The sequence below is a fragment of the Fulmarus glacialis genome, unplaced genomic scaffold (assembly GCF_000690835.1).
Source record: "Fulmarus glacialis isolate BGI_N327 unplaced genomic scaffold, ASM69083v1 scaffold34476, whole genome shotgun sequence".
Classification (NCBI taxonomy): Eukaryota; Metazoa; Chordata; class Aves; order Procellariiformes; family Procellariidae; genus Fulmarus; species Fulmarus glacialis.
Window position 1 is genome coordinate 175 of NW_009218056.1, and position 18,151 is coordinate 18,325.

General features: G+C 44.0%; 1 protein-coding gene across 2 annotated transcripts; it reads right to left on the reverse strand.

Annotated features, from left to right (window-relative positions):
- Positions 1–9,541: 9,541 nt before the first annotated feature.
- Positions 9,542–17,932, reverse strand: GNA11 (guanine nucleotide binding protein (G protein), alpha 11 (Gq class)). Of its 2 annotated transcripts, none has more exons than XM_009579927.1 (6): positions 17,707–17,932; positions 15,619–15,773; positions 14,494–14,622; positions 12,947–13,076; positions 12,026–12,179; positions 9,542–10,352 (listed from the first exon to the last, which is right to left on the reverse strand). In XM_009579927.1, the coding sequence occupies exons 1-6, from the start codon at positions 17,851–17,853 to the stop codon at positions 10,162–10,164; spliced, it is 906 nt and encodes a 301-aa protein (XP_009578222.1). In that variant the 5' UTR covers positions 17,854–17,932; the 3' UTR covers positions 9,542–10,161. The 2 variants fall into 2 exon arrangements, with proteins under 2 accessions (XP_009578222.1, XP_009578223.1); XM_009579928.1 differs by having other exon boundaries at positions 10,237–10,352; positions 12,022–12,179; positions 17,707–17,878.
- Between the last annotated feature and the right edge of the window lie 219 nt (positions 17,933–18,151).

Below are 18,151 nucleotides of genomic sequence, written 5' to 3' on the forward strand. Positions count from 1 at the left end.
AAATATGACATCTGAAGGAAATTAATCTGGAGATTTGGCAAGTGACCTGGCAAGAGAATGAGAACAAACATTTCCATCAGGTGCTTAGGATTTCCTTGACAAAAATAAAAGAGACAAGGAAAAACCCACTCTGCCAGGTCCCCACTTCTCAAGTTAATGACAGTTCCTCCAGAAAAACAATTTCAGGATGTCCCTCGCCGCAGGGCTGGCCCGTGTGACAGAAGTGCCCATCAGGTCCAAGCCCCAGCAATGTCTCAGCCTGCCAGGCTGCACCTCCCCACGCCCCGCGCAACCCCGCATCCACAAGCCACGCAGGGCAAAAACCTCACGTTCGAAGAAACGCCGCATCCTTCAGCAGGCGGCGGGGGGGTCCACAAGCAATAGGGACAAACAGCGAACCCCCACCCCCAGCTCAGAAAGAACAACCGTAAGGAAAAAACAGCTTCTGGCTTCCTCACCTGACACCTCTCGCGCTACCACCTCTGCCCCGAGGAGGGGAGGGAAATGGAATCCGACGTCTACAGCTTCAGGCTCTTAAAAACAGAGTCACCCAGTCCAACAGGCGAGGAAGCTCCTCTGCGTCGCTGAGCCAGCGCTTCCAGTGCCCCCCCGCACGCCGAGGCCCCTGCCGGGAGAGGGGTCCCTCACCCGTGAGGACCGGGCAGCGCAGACACCCCGCTGCTGACCGCCCCGAGCAAGAGCAGATCTAACCATGCAGGCAACCCCCCATCCCAGGTGCTCATTGGCAAACCCTGAACGCCATCAGCTTGATTGAATTAATCTTAATTGGCGAGGGCATCTGCACATCAGCAAACCAGCTGACCTGAAAGAGCCCGCTCCTGTCCCCCAGCTGCGGGTACGGGGGTACAAGCCAGGCTGAACGTCCAACAGCCGCCTTCTGCGTCCGTACGATGGAAGTGGAACACAGGCAAGTACGAGTGAATGCGGAGAACCTTGTCCTCTCCCGAATTTTTGGAAGCCAGAAACAAAGCCAGAAACTTTTTGAGTGAAAACTTCAGATCACAGAAGTGCAGACTCTTCCTACCAGAAAAAAGGGACAGTAAACCTCTTCTATTCTCTACAGAATTACGGGGCGGGGGGAAAGCCAGAAGAAAGCTTTTTTAGAGAGGGCCTTTCCCCAGTGCAGCCACGCTGAAGCGAGAACGAGGAGAAGTCTGTACAATCCACGTTTGCCACCATCTTGCGCAGGAAGATAGCTGCTGCGGACGGGGGAGGGCGAGGGAAGGAGCGTGATGGCCGGTGAAATGGTGAGCGTATTCTATTTTACACAGCCAAAGGGCATTCCAAGACCTGTAACTTCGAGGCTTGTCTTCAGACAAGTACAAAACCAGTAACGCCACTCACTTTTTCTCCCCACGCTGATTTCCAAACATACCGGTTTTGACTGGGATTCCAGGGAAAATGTCATAGTCTATCCAAATCTAATGCAGGGCAGGGAGGAGAGGAGTTGTTTTATAATAATCATCTATTTATACAGATTTCCCGTGCTGTAAGCAGGCCTGGTTTCTCTCCTCTCTTGGTTGCAATAACCACTGCCACCAAACCACTGGAGGTTCGGGACCTCGGAGCTGGGAGGCACAGGAACCCCAGGGAGCGTCATGCTGCAAAGACATCACCAGACCTGGGAGAAAATGGGAGCCGGCGCCTGCGGAACAAACATCTCGCTCTCCGTGATGTGATGTTGACTTTGGCCTTGACTATGGCTGCACGCTTTGGGGCTTACAGCTGGGGAACGGGAGAGCCAGCTCTCCAGACAAAGAACAACAGAACTCGAGTCTTCAGAGATGGGATGGGTTTGGGAGGAATCTGCCCGGCTGAGGTGTGGAGCTTGATTCGTACCCGAGCAGTGGGGATGCACCAGTAACAGAAAAAGCAGCCAGATAGCTAAAGACATTTAAGCAACTGTTGGAGAAAAATGGGATAAAATCTGACTCTCGGTTATTAGAGGTACCCAGGTAGTTTCGCGGCGCATGGAGGTTTTGAACTTGACAGTATTTGCATTCGTCTAACTGCATAGGAAGGTGGGGGGGGAAGAGATCTGCTTAGAGCACAGGAATCCAACATATTTCTTGAGATTAGAGCAGATGAATGAAATTCTAAAATCAAAGACTAGGGGACAAAGTTTACAAAACTACTGATAAGAACATCTGTCTTTGTGAATCCAAACTGGTTTTTGATCTGGAAGTTTTGATCAAGCCCAATTTCACCGACCAGCTCCTGTTCTTAAACCATTTTAAGCCTATAGGTACACTTCAGTTTTCAGGTTACAACAAAAGTTTCCTGACTATAGAAACACAATCACCAAAGTTTTTGAAAAGCAGCAGTCAGATTGAGTTTTTCATGTCAAAAGAAAACCCCTAATGGGTTTTATTTTTCAAGATGTACTTCTGGGAAGTGTTTGCCTTTCCTTACATTCACCTTTGCATAAGGGTGACTTATTAGAGCCCATATAATATTTGCAGCAGCGCTGGATACAAAACACTAGACCAAAGATTTTAAGATTCCAAGTACTTTCCAAACCTAGTAATTCAAAACATCTTAAAGCCCCCCAGGTCATTCAGGTGACTAAGAAAAGCTGTGACTGCCCAAAGTATCGGTGACTTTTGCTGTGGATGATGATGTTGCAGAAGGAGAGCACATTTATCTGTAGGTTTTACATGCACACAGTGCCCTCTTTGGGTTAGCAACAGCATGTGTTCTTCAAGGTTCTGTCTCTAAACTACTTCTGAATTGATCCAAAAAACTTACATCTAAAAAACCTTTTTCAACAAAGCATAAGATCGCAGTTTGGAAGTAAATCCGTCGCTAAGCTGAGAAAGGCACCTCTCTCCCCCAGGGTTCTTTACAACATTGAATCTGCTCTGAATCAAGGGCTGCAAAGCTGACATCAAGCTGAGACTTCTTTTCTAATCAGGCTGCCAAATCCTTTCCAGAAGAATTCCAAGGATGTTCTCATCCTACATCGCCTATACTTTGCAAAGAGCCTCACTGAAGCTATCAGCCGTTTGCAGTATTAGAGATTGAAGGTCGGAGCCACCGGGAGTATACAAACCAGCATAGCAGGAGAGACCTGCCTTTTGGATGCTTCATACAAACGTCATTTATTTCCATGGCCAGGAGCTATAGATACACGCCTGAAACGAAGGGAGGAGCAATCTGGGAGCAGCGCATAGGAGTGCCCAGTGACAACCGGTGATAGCACCCGACGGGGTGCGCAGAACAGCCCTCAGGCTGCACCTCTGGTCCCTGCGGAGCCACATCCTGGCCCATCTCGGGAGCTGGGTTACCCAGAAGCTTTCACACAGCCCAAATGCTGAGTTTTGTCATACGGTCCAGTACAGGAGCCGCAAAAACTCTTCAGAAGCCACGAGTTCTCCACCCGAGGTGATAGATGTTACAAAAATTGATGGTAGAGGCTTAAATTCCTGATTGGACTGTGACACAGAAGATAAAACAGCTCAAAGACGACTATACTGAACTGGTATACCTGAGGAGAGTACACAGACAAGTTTGTTTTAGAAATTGCTAAGGGTGCTAGCTTTTGCTGGGAAGCTACTGAGCTATCACGGACAGGAGACCACACGTACAATTTATTTTCAACTAGCTTTACAACCCAGACAAAAGGAAGGAAGAAGATTTTGTCCAAGGTGGTTTCTGGAAACGTTCCTTTCCATCCTATTTCCCATCAGTTCTTATCGCTTTTGTTTGCGGGGACACATACGCTATAAAAGCTTTATTCAAATGCCTTCATGCCAGAAGAGACTGGCTTCTGCACTGGAGGGACTCACGATTTCCACGTTCTATCCATTCAAACCAGCCAAGCTGGTACCGAGCCTCTGACCTGCCTCAGATTGCAGAGTCCTGCATAAGGCAACTTGGGGTCAGGCTAGACACAGCACCGAAAGATGAAGTGAAAGGAGGGAGGCATTATATTGCGGCTTTATAAATTTCATATGACATTTAATTCTTCTCATGCTGGACAGATGCTTCCCTAGTTTTCCCAAGAGAGCAAATGTAATGCTCGAAGAAAAGAGCTTTCTCCTGCTATGAGGATGATGGCTGTCCAAGGACAAGGCGAATCCCAAATTCTCTCTTCTTTGCCCTCTTCTTCTGCATGGGATTTTTTAATATGAAAAAGACAAAAATTGATTTCCTTAATGTCTGGGTCCACCTATGTACACAGTCCCGAGGACCTGTTCTGGTGGTGGCAGTGATGTCTAACGACCAGGTTGGAAGTGACTTGCAGCACTAACAAAACCCCAGTCCCTGGGCCAGCACACCTTACCAGAACACTCACCTGGCCCACAGCCCAGTTCTGGTTGCCCTCTTTTCCCACGAGTCCCTCGAGAGCAGGCTGCAGGCGAAAGGAATTGTCCAGGCAGCAGCAGGCAGCTCCACGCTCCCTCCGGGTTCCCAAGACTTCTCCGTGCAGGATGGGGTGCCTCCTGCACAGGAGGAAGGAGCTGAAGGGCGCTCACCCCCCCGCTCCTGAGGTGGAGGCTGGGAGCTGACTGGAACCAGTTTACTCAGTCTGCGTTCGAGGGACCCTTGGGAAAGGCAGCAACTGGGAGCAAGCTGCGTGGATTGTTCTATCGGCTGCTTCCCCTGGCCCGCTCCAAGAGAGGCAGGACCTGCCGGCACGTACGCTGAGCAACCTGCAGCGCTTCAGCACCCGTACTGCACAGCTGCAGCAACGGGCAATTTGCCCAGGTATCATGGCTGCAGGCTGCAAAAGGCCAAAACACAAGGCCCTATCGCAGTCAGTTGGGAATACCGGGCATTAGTTTTAAGACTTTACCTTCTTCCTTGAAGAGTCTGAATCTGTCACTATGCTTCATTTAAGTGGAGCGCGTTCTACTCTCTTTGCGAAGAACGGCACAACACATGACCCAGGTGGAGCTGAAGGAAATAAACAACAAACCGCACACGCTTCTTTCAGCTGCTATTTCATGCTTTCCAGCTGGTGAGAACACAGAGCTGCTGAGAAAAGCAATGTACGTTCACCCTTAATTAGAAAACAGCAATGATACAAATACCCACCAGTCTTGCGGCCAACCAGATTGGGGTGATTTCCTGCTTCAAGACGGAACGCAGCACCTCAGGCTGTCCAGCACCGGCAGCTTCACCTGTGCATTAAATGACACAGAAGGGACCGGAATATCCTTGGTTGCAGCCTCCTGAAAACACAGGAAGCCTTACAGAGAGGAAGTTAGACATCTCTCCCCACCCTCAGCTGATTTAATCTGAAATTCCTGGGGACCGATCCTAGGGAAGGAGAATTAAATTCTAGGAACTCCATCCCAGGAAATCCCTTTGTGAAAGCTTTCACAATCATCCATCCCTGGACTCCTAAAGGGATAAATTCAAGCAGCGTTTCGTATTCCAGTCCATGTTGCTAACAAACAAGACTGGAAGCAGGTCTGGTCCCACCAACATTTCTGCTATTGGCAACGTATATCCTGCAAGAAATGTGCCTGAAATGGGCTGACACTTCAGCAAGAGGCAGCAAATACTGACAACTTCACTTAGGAATTCTACTCCAAAATCCTCTAAAATTTTAAGTCAAGGTACCACCGTTGCATCCCTACATCTTAAAACCCTAGTCAGCCACTGTTCACACTTCAGTTCAGAATTATTAGTACGGTATGTTACATATAGTTACTGCGTATTATACCTTATATTTACCAAAACACACTTTGTTTCTACGCCTCAGAGTCCTGATTTTCTGAGCAGGGACAACATTGCTAGCATGGAGGGCAGAGTGTGCGTCAATCAGATGCAGGTCCCACAGGTACAGAAGTGGTTAAGCCAACCAGAAGGAGGGGGAGAGGAGGGACAGGAGTGAAGAAATGCATGCATGACCACCACGGCTTTTAGGAACAAAATTTATTCCAATTTCAAACAGAGAATTTATTTCAGGAGAAAGATATGAAAATCAATTTCCATCAGATATTTCTGTAATAAGGGTTGTTGCCCAGCAGTCAGAGTGGGATCATTCCAAGAAACAATCGCACTCCTAGACTGGAATGAGATAGTTTGGAGCCTGAATAGATCCTGACACTGGGCATCTTATTCAGAAACTCCTTTACCCTACCCTCTTCCCTCCCCCCACCCCAACACGCACAACAATACATGCATTGCAAATGACAAGGTTTAAAAACAGCATTTCATATAGTATCTTTTTAAATAGGATAATGTTTAAATTGTCTTAAATCAGGATCCTATAATATACAAGTATAACCAAATAATTTCCACCACATTGGCACTTGTAAAGAGTCTCTGGCACTACTAAAGAAGGGGCATTGGCACAAACCATACTCTTATAAAACTGGGTGCTGCATAACACACTTTATCTCTGCTGGACTCTAACAACCTGGGCTCTGTACAGTACAATACAATGGTCAGCACACTCCGGAAGTACTTTTTTTTTTTTTTTAAAAACCAATAAAACACATGAAGAAAAACCATAGTTGAACGCAAGGCCAACATTGCTAGGAAGCAACAACAAGAGACCAAAGAATCCAACTCCGGGAAGAAGGGGAGACAGGCAGAAAGGGCAGGAGCTATCTGACACGCTGAAGCAGCAAGGGGCTGTTGCTCACCGGGTAGCCAATCCACACAGAATGGCGCAAAGAAATGGGATGGTCCTCTCCTCACTGACTTCAAGTTTCAAACTGGTTCAAAGTACGTTGGCTTCTTCAGCAGAACAAAGGTAAAAAGTGCACAAGGAGCAGAGGTTAGCCAAGAGACCACTTCCTCAGACTCGAGATTCTAGATTCTCTACAAGAACCCAATTCCACCTCTTTTCTGAAGGTCAATCTGTTGTCTCAACCCGCAGAAAGTTCTGACTGGCCTCGCTTTCAGAAAAGATGTTATAGGCAAATTTGGTTTAAGGTTTGGCACTTTCGCTAGGGCAGGCATTTGCCAAAGGGCCAGCCAACAGAGACATGCACTTCCTCAGACTCGAGATTCTAGATTCTCTACAAGAACCCAATTCCACCTCTTTTCTGAAGGTCAATCTGTTGTCTCAACCCGCAGAAAGTTCTGACTGGCCTCGCTTTCAGAAAAGATGTTATAGGCAAATTTGGTTTAAGGTTTGGCACTTTCGCTAGGGCAGGCATTTGCCAAAGGGCCAGCCAACAGAGACATGAACCACACACAAGCTACTGCTTGCTAAGAAAAGCATGTGCTAACACTGGTATCTTCTCACATATAATATAATCCACAGACAACTCCAGATTATGTGTACAAGTTTGACCCATTCCTCCCCTAATTCAGAATGAGGTTTTGGGAACTCATGAGACAGCCATCGCATAATGTTCTCCCCTTCCCTTTGCAATAATCATCACACCAAGTCAGTTATCAGGCCAACAGCTACAGCAGGCAGTTGCTCGGTAAGGTACAGCACATGCCTAAACCCTCGTGCCCGTAGCCTCCCACAGTTCCCCACGACAATGCAGATTCACTCTGCAAGAGACAGAAGCCAATATCCCTCCTCCCGTGCCAGGGCAGCAGCTCTTAAAGAAGGGGAGGATACAAAACACAAAAAAAGTTTCCGATTCAAGTGGAAGTACCACCATCATTCACCTTGGAAAAAAAACAACTTCTGGGAAGTTCTTTCCAAGAACCTGTATATCTCAGTGCCAGGTTGTTGCTGGCAATAGTTGTAGTGTGAACCATTTACAAGAGGATCACAGAAGCAGAAGAGGCTGGTGCTGCCATCTGCTTCAGATGAACAGCACTTAGAATACATGAAGATGATTATAAATTCCTCTTTATAGGACAGTTTCTACAAAATGGATCATTTTGGCATAAAGACAAAAAAAGCAGTAAAATTGATGCAAAGCGGTCTGACACATGGGAATCCCTCTCATTCCTCCCAAGTGTTAAATGCAGTCCAGAGCATGGCTAGTCTAAAGAGATGCTGTGTTTCCCGCAGCATCACCACTCAGCCAGACTGGCTCTTCAACTGTTGGTCCCATGGCTACTGTTCCAACTTGAGCTCTCTAATCACTCTTAGCAGAGCTTGCTTTCTTCTGTAGTGCTCTGAGACATACAGAGGCTTCCCTCAGCTATTCCGGAAAACAAGAGGGACCTATAAAACAGAATTACTCAAAATTATGTCCCTCCGTCTTTTAGTGTTCTAGATCAAAGCATCTTAAGCATCTCAGACAGTTAAGATTTACTCTTACATGTTGTGCAAAACACTGATGTAGTGCTCTGTCTACAAAAGAGACAAAATATCAACAGCCCCCTTCAACAGTGCAGTTCATTTAGTCTTTATCTACTGGCAGCCTGCTAGCCTTCAAGGGGGCAATGTGGTTGATCCAGAGAATTTGGACCCAATGCTACTTGTTGGAATCGGAACAGAAGCATTAGTGATGGCTAAACACGTCCAGAGGGGGGTCAGATTTCCCTGTTTCCTACTCACTCCTTGCCTCGCCACTGCAGTTATCCTCCAGGCCGGCAACAGGTCTTTAGCACATTTGTTCACTTGCCTCAGCTCCTGGAAAAAGCTCTCTAACGTGCAAAGGCTTCACATCCTTCTGCTTAGTGGAGTTTCATTTGGCATCTAGAATCCAGAACTACTTCCACTCTACCTTCCACCTGCCCCAGCAACCCTGCTGTCTCTGCCTCTACTCTCCTGCTAAACAAAAGTGCAACCACAGCAGGGCTTTCTGGATTCTGTAGCAGCCGCGTGCTCCAGCCATGTCTACTGTAACTTGATTATCACATGCACCCTGGAGCAAGTACGTGTGCAAGTCTTCCAAAGAGGATCCACACTCCTCTAAAGAGACACACAGCGGCATGTGCCTCAGGGGAATGCATAAATAGGAGAGAGAGAATTGCCATTCCCTCCAAGAGCTATCCTCAATCTTTTCAAGTAAGAATCCTACCTACGTCCCAAAATTTGTCACCCACCAACTCTGGTCCTTTCTAAAAATCTGCAAGCTGGACAGGACCGAAGAATTCTTACAAAGTCATTCAACACACTGGCACAAAATGCAATAAACAAGACTTGTTTGCTACTAGCAGCAAGAAAAGAACTAGAGGGTGGCACAAGACTAAGATTTTCAATCCAGCCGAAGTCTGATGTTTAAATGCCACAATTACTCAATGTGCTTTTGATATTTGCTGCATAGAGAAGTTGCTCACTTGATGTCATACACTTTACTCAACAAAACGTAGTTTCTCTCTGCAAATTGAGCCTTGTGCGCGCACATGCGCTTGTGGTGTGGGGGAGATGTGTGTATGTGTGTGAAAAAAATAAAACCAAAGTAAAATAAACAAGAACATTTACAGTCAGGCACTTCCCCAGGCTCAGCAGCTATTGCTCCAAGAGCTTCCATCATTTGTAGTCCATGAACAAAATACAGCAACATGTTGCAAACTATGTATAGAACATCAATAATTTAAAAAAAAAAAAAAAAAAAAAAAAATCACAGTCTTCATACCTTTTATAATTGATAAGAAAAAATAACTCAGAACTAGAACATATAAAGAATGGAAAAGTGATGGCTTTTTTTTTTGTTGTTTTGTCTTTTTCTTTTTTTGCACAATAGTTGGAGAGCAATCGCTCCTCCCCAACATTTCATCACAGTGAACCATGGAGCGTGTCCTGGGGAAGGGAAGGGAAAGAAGGGGTGGGGGGGAAGCAAGCAAGATTAGCAAATTACACCAGAGGCACCCTATAGCACAAGGCAAAGGGACCAGTAGCATTCTGCACTCCCACAGTCCAGTGAATTCACAATCTCGGCTGGAAAGTTATTTTTTTTCTATACATACCATGGGAATGAAAAGGGGAAAAAAAAAAGTGGCTAAGCAACACAGGAAAGCTCAAGATGAGACTGCCTTAGCTGTTTGGCAAAAAATTAAGAAGTAAGCAAGGTGCTGAAGAAATGAGGCATATCCCCGTTAACTGTGAAATAAAAGCAATTTGTTAAAAATATGAAATCAACTACTCTGTGGACAGAGACATGAGACTCCAGGATAACACTGAGCACTTGCCACTCCACAGATCAGACAATTTGCAATCATTACATCATCAAAAATTAAAACTTTTTTCCTGTCATATTTAAAATTTCTTTTTTTGTCTTTTCTTCACAATGAAGCTTCTCAAGGGGCCAAGAGCACAGCAGGTCAAACCAGGTTGTACTCCTTCAGGTTGAGCTGTAGGATGGTGTCCTTGACAGCTGCAAAGACGAAACGGATGTTTTCTGTGTCTGTGGCACATGTGAAGTGGGAATAGATGATTTTATCGCTGTCTGGATTTAAATCCACAAACATCTTGAGAATGAACTCACGGGCTGCCTGTGCATCCCTCTGTGGGCCTGCAGCAAACAAAGAAGCCAGTTAATGGATTTATGCTAAGTGCATTCCCCGGTTCGATCCATCAGAATAATTGCTAGTGCACTTTTTCTTATGGGTTACAGAGCTATAAAGAAGAAATTAAGATCATTTATTGCATAAAAGTCCCAGGAGCTGAAGTGTCTTATGCCTCTCAGTTATCTAACCAAAACCTACGAAAGGCATTTTTCCAAGGCTGAGAGTTTTGACAGACACCAAGGCGTCATTTCAGACTGTGCTTTGAAACACGGCATTTAGCACAACCCTGTATGTGCTGCGTTCACCAGATAACAGTGACAGATGCTGGATATACATAACCCAATGGTCTCCTCTGGAGAAGGGATGTATATTTCTTACCAATATATAGATGGATCTTATGCGTTGAAGGACACAAGCGTATGTTTTGCAAACAAGGGTCATCTTCAGCCAACACTGCAGTCTGTCCTAACTGGCTGGTCAACTCACAGGAGCTAAAAACTGGAATTTTTGCCAGTTTACTTCATTTTGCCAGTTTACTTCATTTTGCTGACAACTCCTCAGAAAAAAGTCACCTACTGATCTTTCTTTCACAGTACTGATGTTGTCACATTCTCCATGGAAAGGACCATCTCTTGAGAGGTGGTCTGACGGGCTACCTCCCACTCACAAGCCATGCAGCATCCCTGAAGGAGCTACAGTAAATCCTTATATGAAAAAAACGAAAGTATATGACACTTCCTGATGTTGCGATCTTGTCTCCAGCTGTTAATTATATTAGAAGCTCACAGCCATTCCCAGCCTGATGTAAAAACGTGATGTTTTCCCCCACTGACAATTTCAGAGTGCTTGTGCTTTCAGACAGCAGGGGGCATGAAACTCCAGAAGTGGGAGGACCACTAATAAGGAGCAATTTCATTAGTCATTTAAAAGAAGAAAGCTGTTTGCAAAATGGCAATTCTTCCTTTACCTTGTATTTTTAAAGCACATAATGACAGAGTTAATACATGAGAGCATGGCAAGAAGTGTGTTGCCTGATCTCATTCTCCACTACTTTTTTTTATTTTCAGCCCTGTACAGATGTGTTACCAGCCAACTTTAAATGCACTCAACTGAAGAGCTTGAAATGCTATTTTGGCTAAAGAATTTTGTTTCAGATGGGAATTTCTCTGTTTCACATAAGTACTATTTTTCCACAACTGCAGATGGCACACTAATAAGAATTTCATGCTACCTGAGATTTTTCAGCACTATCATTTGAATGACTTGGGTATTTGACCAGTAAGTTTCTCAAACAAGTCACCTCTTGACTAGAGGGTTAAAATGCCCAATATACCAGCAAATTGTCCCACGCTTATGAAACAGGTTATATGCACAAGCATGCAGGTAGGAAAGTTAGACTTCCATTATTTAATACTCTGAAGTGCATATTTGGGGGAAGAAATAATTCTTCATCTAGGAGAGGTCCATTATTCGATCATTCGATCAGATTCCAGTTATCTACATATGATTAAGACATTTTTGTGACATTTTCTCATTGTTGTAGGTATTTCTTCTCAAATTAAGATGTTTTCCCCATCTCTAGATCTGAGTTTTCTAAAAAAATCCCCCCAAAATTCTAACCAAACCACCTCCACCCCTTCTTCTAGATATAGAGTGTTCCTCCTTAAAAACCACTCACCATCAAACTCTGGGAAATAGTCAACAAGGTGGGAATATAGGATCTTGTCTTCCAACAGATCTTTCTTGTTGAGAAACAGGATAACAGAAGAGTTTTGGAACCATGGATAAGTGATAATGGTTCGAAAGAGAGCTTTACTCTCTTCCATCCGGTTCTGAAATAAGAAAAAGAAAGCCTTGTTTTCACAAATGAGCACGAAGATGCCTTTCTGCTACCTGCACACATACTCAGATCTGTATCGATCCAGCGTCTCAGATACTGTACACAGAATACTTTGGCCCCAGGTAGGTTCTGGCTCAAGCTGCGCTGGTAAATGGAAAGAAAATGCAAAATCTGATGAACTCAAGGTTCATTTAATTGGCGAGCCAGTCATAACAAAAAGCTTAAAAGTAATTTTCTGCTTTGACAGTCACGTGAGAGGACTGGCCAAAATACTTTGTGAACATGTTTTGTCTAGTAGAAAAGGAATAACTGCTCTTACCTAATGGCATTTTTTTAATCTATTAGCAAGTGCAAAAATTCAATATTGCACCTTCAAAGAGACCAGTCACTACCTAACAAGACAGCAGTCACAGCATGAAGTAATTCAGTGTGGAAAAGAGGAATGGGTGATTTTTAAGAGCATGCCGTCACACTGCACAGTACCCTCCAAGGCACACAGAACTCAGCAATTTCAGAGTCTTTCAGTATTACTTGAGAAGTACAGATAATTTGAATGCACTGTGCATTTTCCATTCTCAGGGACATCATGACCCATTAAGGCTCATGTTCCCTTTGCAATAGGAAGAACTGAAGGCCAAAACCAACAATACTTGCTAACCCAACTTGGCACTAAGCACTTTGGTACCAACGTCCAAGAAGCTAGAAAGACATTCCTCCTTTCCTTCCACCCTCCTGCAGAGTTCCCATTCTTTGGCTTACCTCGTTATCAGATTCCACCAGAACTTGGTCATATTCACTAAGTGCTACTAAAAACATGATGGAAGTCACATTTTCAAAGCAATGGATCCACTTCCTTCGTTCTGATCTTTGACCTCCAACATCCACCATTCTAAGGAAGAGAAATACATACAGTATCACAGAAGTAGCTGCAGTTCTCTGAATGCAAAGGAGCAGCATACGATCAGAACAAATGCGGCTCTTTACTATTCAAGTTAACCTGGCATGAGGATGTATGTGGCTGGCTAACAAAACCATCAAGTTTACAAAATATCTTGTTCCAGAAATCAAACTGAAGAGATGGCCATAGGCAAGTAATACCAAATTCAAATCCCAAATATCAGCATTACTATTTTTAGTTGCATCCTGCTCTGGTTTGCTAAGCAGAAGTCCTGAGTCTGAAAAGACAAGTCCTTCAAAACTCTGCTTTGTCAAACGAGCAAACTATTTTTACTTTTTATTAAAGCATCTGCTTGCCTCAAAACTTCTCTCGCACAGAGAGCTTTCTTTAGTTATTAAACTTTTCTTTGAATGTGCTGTTTAATAGTTACACACTTCAGCTCCTCAGTTTTAAGTCCCACCTGTACGGTACACTAAAATTATTTAATCACTCACCTAAAGTGCAACACCGGTCCACCTTTGCTAAAACCCTATACCTACTTCATAGGTCAGCAAACCAGAACAGGGAGAGTAACTTTCTGTATATCTGTAACTGAATGGTTTAAAAGAGAGGATGCAGGCTTCTTTATTCCTCTCTTGTAATGTCAACACTGCGGTAGAGAAGGGCAGGGAGCATGTAAGTACCAGAGAGCTAGGGAGAAAATTGCTTTGCAATAGACAGGCATGTCATTGTGCCCTTTATACCATGCTCGATTGCTGGCTTAAGCCTCCAAATACCATCTATTGCTGCAGCAGCACAGGCAACAAGTTTTGGCGTCATCCTGAGAGCACAAGGTACGCACAGAAAACCACCTCTGAAGGTAGATGCTAGGTATCACATACAAGGAAGTATTTCTGCACAAAAAATGGTCTCTTTTTGAAGGAGAAATAAATGGTCAAAGTTACTTGAGCTAAGCATTCTTAAAGGGAAATACATTTCAAGCCAAGCACTGCCCAGAGCAAGCTTCCCCCTCCTCCCCTTGGTGGCTTAAGCTACCAACAGTTCACTCAGCTGCCTCACAAGCCACCACTTCGGCCTCAGATGCCGGCAATGCAATCCTTCCCAGGAAGGACACCAATTCCTGCAAGATGGTTAGCTGGGCTTTAAGTGTCACTGATTCAAAAGCATGTTCTGTTTTGTGACATTCAATGCTTCAGCTTGGAGTTTTCCCTTAATCAGAATAAAATGTTACACCACCCCTGTTACAGGAGCACCCGTCAGCAGATATTTCATAACATCACAGCACGTACATCCACTCAAGCCTCTCAACTAAGCACCTGGACACTCTAAAGCAATCCAGAACTCATCCTTCCTGAAACCATATCACTCCTCTCTCAGCACAGCTGTAACATGAATACACCTTCAGTACCTGAAGATAATATTCTCTAGGTCAAAGGGGTACTCTATGATACCGGTTGTAGGAACTCTAACCCGTAGCACATCTTGCTGAGTTGGTAGATATCCTGGGGTAGCAATACGATCCACGTCGCTAAGATAGCTACAAGAAGCACAATGGAAAAAAAAAAAACTACCTTAATTTGCAGCACATAAATATACAGATTTAAACACTGCTATGTTTAGTCTTTCCCTCATCTGAACCACTTAAAATGTGATGTGGAAAAATAACAGAATACATCTTTGGGGAACAGTAATTCACGAGCCATCTCCCTTGGAGGATAAACAGATACATTAAGGACAACTTTATCAACTCTGTACAGCAGTGTGGAAGACAATCTTTACTACAGAGAAAGTTTAAGTACAGTGGATGCTTATGTTTCAGAATCTAGTCTCATCTAAGGTTTTCTATTTATAAACGAACCTATGTCACCAGACTTAGATTTTGTTAATAATAAAGCCATTAAGTTACACATCCATGTACACCTGTAGGCCAAAGGACAAACCTGAAGAGAAAGGGCAACACTTCTGCTGCCTAAGAGCCAGGACCAACATAGATGGCATAAGGTAGAGATTACAGCCTCAGGTGTACCCAGGAGCAGATGTGTGAACAACTGTCTGTATCACCCACCAGAACACCTCATACCCTCACAAAAAGTAGCAAATGGTAAGGAATTTCCAGATCTAAACCTACCCCCAAATAAACACAGCTTCCCCCACTTCCAGCAAAGCTCTTTGCCTTTCCGGAGCCAGATTCAAACAAGTTACCAGTTACCTGCTCCCACTGCTTTTTCATCTTAACTCTTCATAAGGATACTTCTGGCTAATAGAGGCAAAGTGCCTCTCTCATATGCCTATGATTTTTATCCCAATACAAGTAGCCAACAGAGACTGTGCAGCTTGTCTAAAACACTTGCAAGACTCATCCGCCTCAATGAAAAAGATAAAAGGTACTTTAAACAAACTATGTAGTGAAATCTACAGCAGTGTTCCTGCCCTTTGAAACAAACTCTAGACTTCAAGTAAAAAAATTGGACAGGTATTATTTGTTAGACCATCACTACCATCTACCAGTACATGCCAGTGATTATATACTTACTATTTAGCTGAGTCGGAAAGCTGATATTCTCTTCTCCTGTCATAACACTCTTGTATTCCAGGGTCGTTCCACAATGTTTTAATTGCACTTACATATGGCTGCTCAAATGTCATGACCTTTTCTACATCCACTTCCCGGATCAGCACTGCATTGGCCTGGAGAATGAAGAAAAAGGAGAGAGGGGAAAAAAGAAAGAAAGAGAGGGGGAAAAAAGAAAGAAAGAGAGGGGGAAAAAAGAAAGAAAGAGAGGGGGAAAAAAGAAAGAAAGAGAAATTAAAGGAAAAAGAAGGGGAGGGGGAGGTCAGGGGTCAGGAGCAGGGGTTACCGGTCAGAGGCCCACAAAAAAATTCTCAGATGAACTAAATCCTTACATTATGACTTCAAGGATCCACATGCTGGTTGTGGACCAGGTTGCTAAGACCAGAGGGAAAATGGGTAAACTATACATCCAAAACATAGCAGACATCAGCAAAATTCCCCCAAAAGCATCATACGCTCCTTCACAGAATAAGCTGTAAACCAGCAGCAGGTTTCACCTATCATCAGATCACCAGGTGTTTTGAACCACAATGGTTTCCAAGGCAGAGCATTCCCTGTGAAGAACCCAGACTGCCCAACTTCTGAGGGGTTAAACTGCAGTTGGATAACAAGTTGCTATCTCAGGTTTCTTACAAAAAAAATTTGACACTACATTTTGAATAGCCATAGAGACATTGTTTCAGTGTACTTCAATCATGATCCCTTTTGAGAGAGAAAATAAAAATGCCCACCCTACAACCTATAAGCAAAGGAAGGACTACAGTCATTACAACAGCCTACGGCATCTGTGAAGTTATTATCCACACCAAGCTGCTTTCTGAAATCTTTGGTACACTTGCCACAGGAAGGGGCTTTTGCCTATACCATCTATGCCAGGAAAAATAAAAAACAAAGCCAAGTTCTGCACACATTATCGTAAGTAAAAGTTGGCAGATTATACCTATCAAAACACCTCCACCGTGCCCCAGGTAAAGCACAGGCAAGGCAAGCTTCCTCACACCCTGCCTATTCTCATCACTGAGACTGCAGAACCTCTCTAAAGGCCAAAAAGGTGTTCAGACTCAAGAACTCCTGGTGCACCATCCAGTCCCTACAAACAGTTATTAAAAATCAGCTCCAAGTTACTGTGTGACAGAACAGAAAAAATACAATTTCACTTAAAAATATTAAGGTACTGAGAATTAAAGAAGCAAAACACACTAAAAAAATCTAATTTCCTGGCATACCCTCACCCTTCCCATCCTCCCCCAAAAAGGCTAAAATAATTTAGACCAGATCTGGCTGAAAAATTTATTCCTGGACCCAAAATCAGTACGCCAGACTTCAGCTCAAATCACATTTCTGTGGCTGAGATCAAAACCCTTCAAGAAAGGTTTGTACCTTTGGTCAGTACCTACCAGAAAAAATGACAGACTGCAGTAATAGTGATAACTACCAGCAGAGGTGTCTTTTGGGTCCAGCATGTATTTTGTCAGCTTCAAGTTCCGATGTGAATAGTAACTCATGCAAAGAAAAGCCCGACACATTTAACAATACTGAATCCTTGAAATGACTAAAAAGAGCACCTCTCCTATACACTCTATCGTATCCCAATCCCTTGCTCCCACCACTCACTATGCAGACCAGTGCACAAACCATCCTGAGAAAGTTGCTCTATCCCTTAACACACCAAGTAAATGGAGTCAGGTATCAGCAAAATGCCATAAAAAGCAGTCCTTAAGCACAAAACATTTATGGGAAAGAAAAATGAGATTGCAATGCAAAAGGACACGAACAAACAGGAACTTAGGAGTCAAACCCTAGAACCCCCACTGCCTAAAAACACATGCAAAAATTGTGAGAAACTTACCTTGTTCTGTTCATATTTGTACAGAATCTTCAGGGTTTCCATGGCCCTGATCATAGACTGCATGGCAGTGAAGATGTTTTGGTACACCAGCTTGGTGAAGCCTTTTTTGTCCAAAAGGACACGAACAAACAGGAACTTAGGAGTCAAACCCTAGAACCCCCACTGCCTAAAAACACATGCAAAAATTGTGAGAAACTTACCTTGTTCTGTTCATATTTGTACAGAATCTTCAGGGTTTCCATGGCCCTGATCATAGACTGCATGGCAGTGAAGATGTTTTGGTACACCAGCTTGGTGAAGCCTTTTTTGTCCTCTTCAGAGTAGCCTGAGCCATGAATTATACGCATTTGTTTAATGAACGTGCTTTTTCCACTCTCCCCAGTGCCTACAGAATGCAAGAGAGAGAGTTAGGAGCCATCACAAGCAAGGCTTGCTACAGAAGAAAGCAAGCTAGCATCAATCACATCAAATACCCCAAAGTGCCTATTACTATACCCAAGTAAACACGACTTTTTTAGCTGCTTTCCAGAATATTAAAAGACAGTCTGGATGGTCCTGCTCATCCCCACTATGAACCTAACAGCATAGAAGGAAGACATCTTGTCCTTTACAGCAGCCTTCAAAAGCAGCCCTGGTACTTATTCC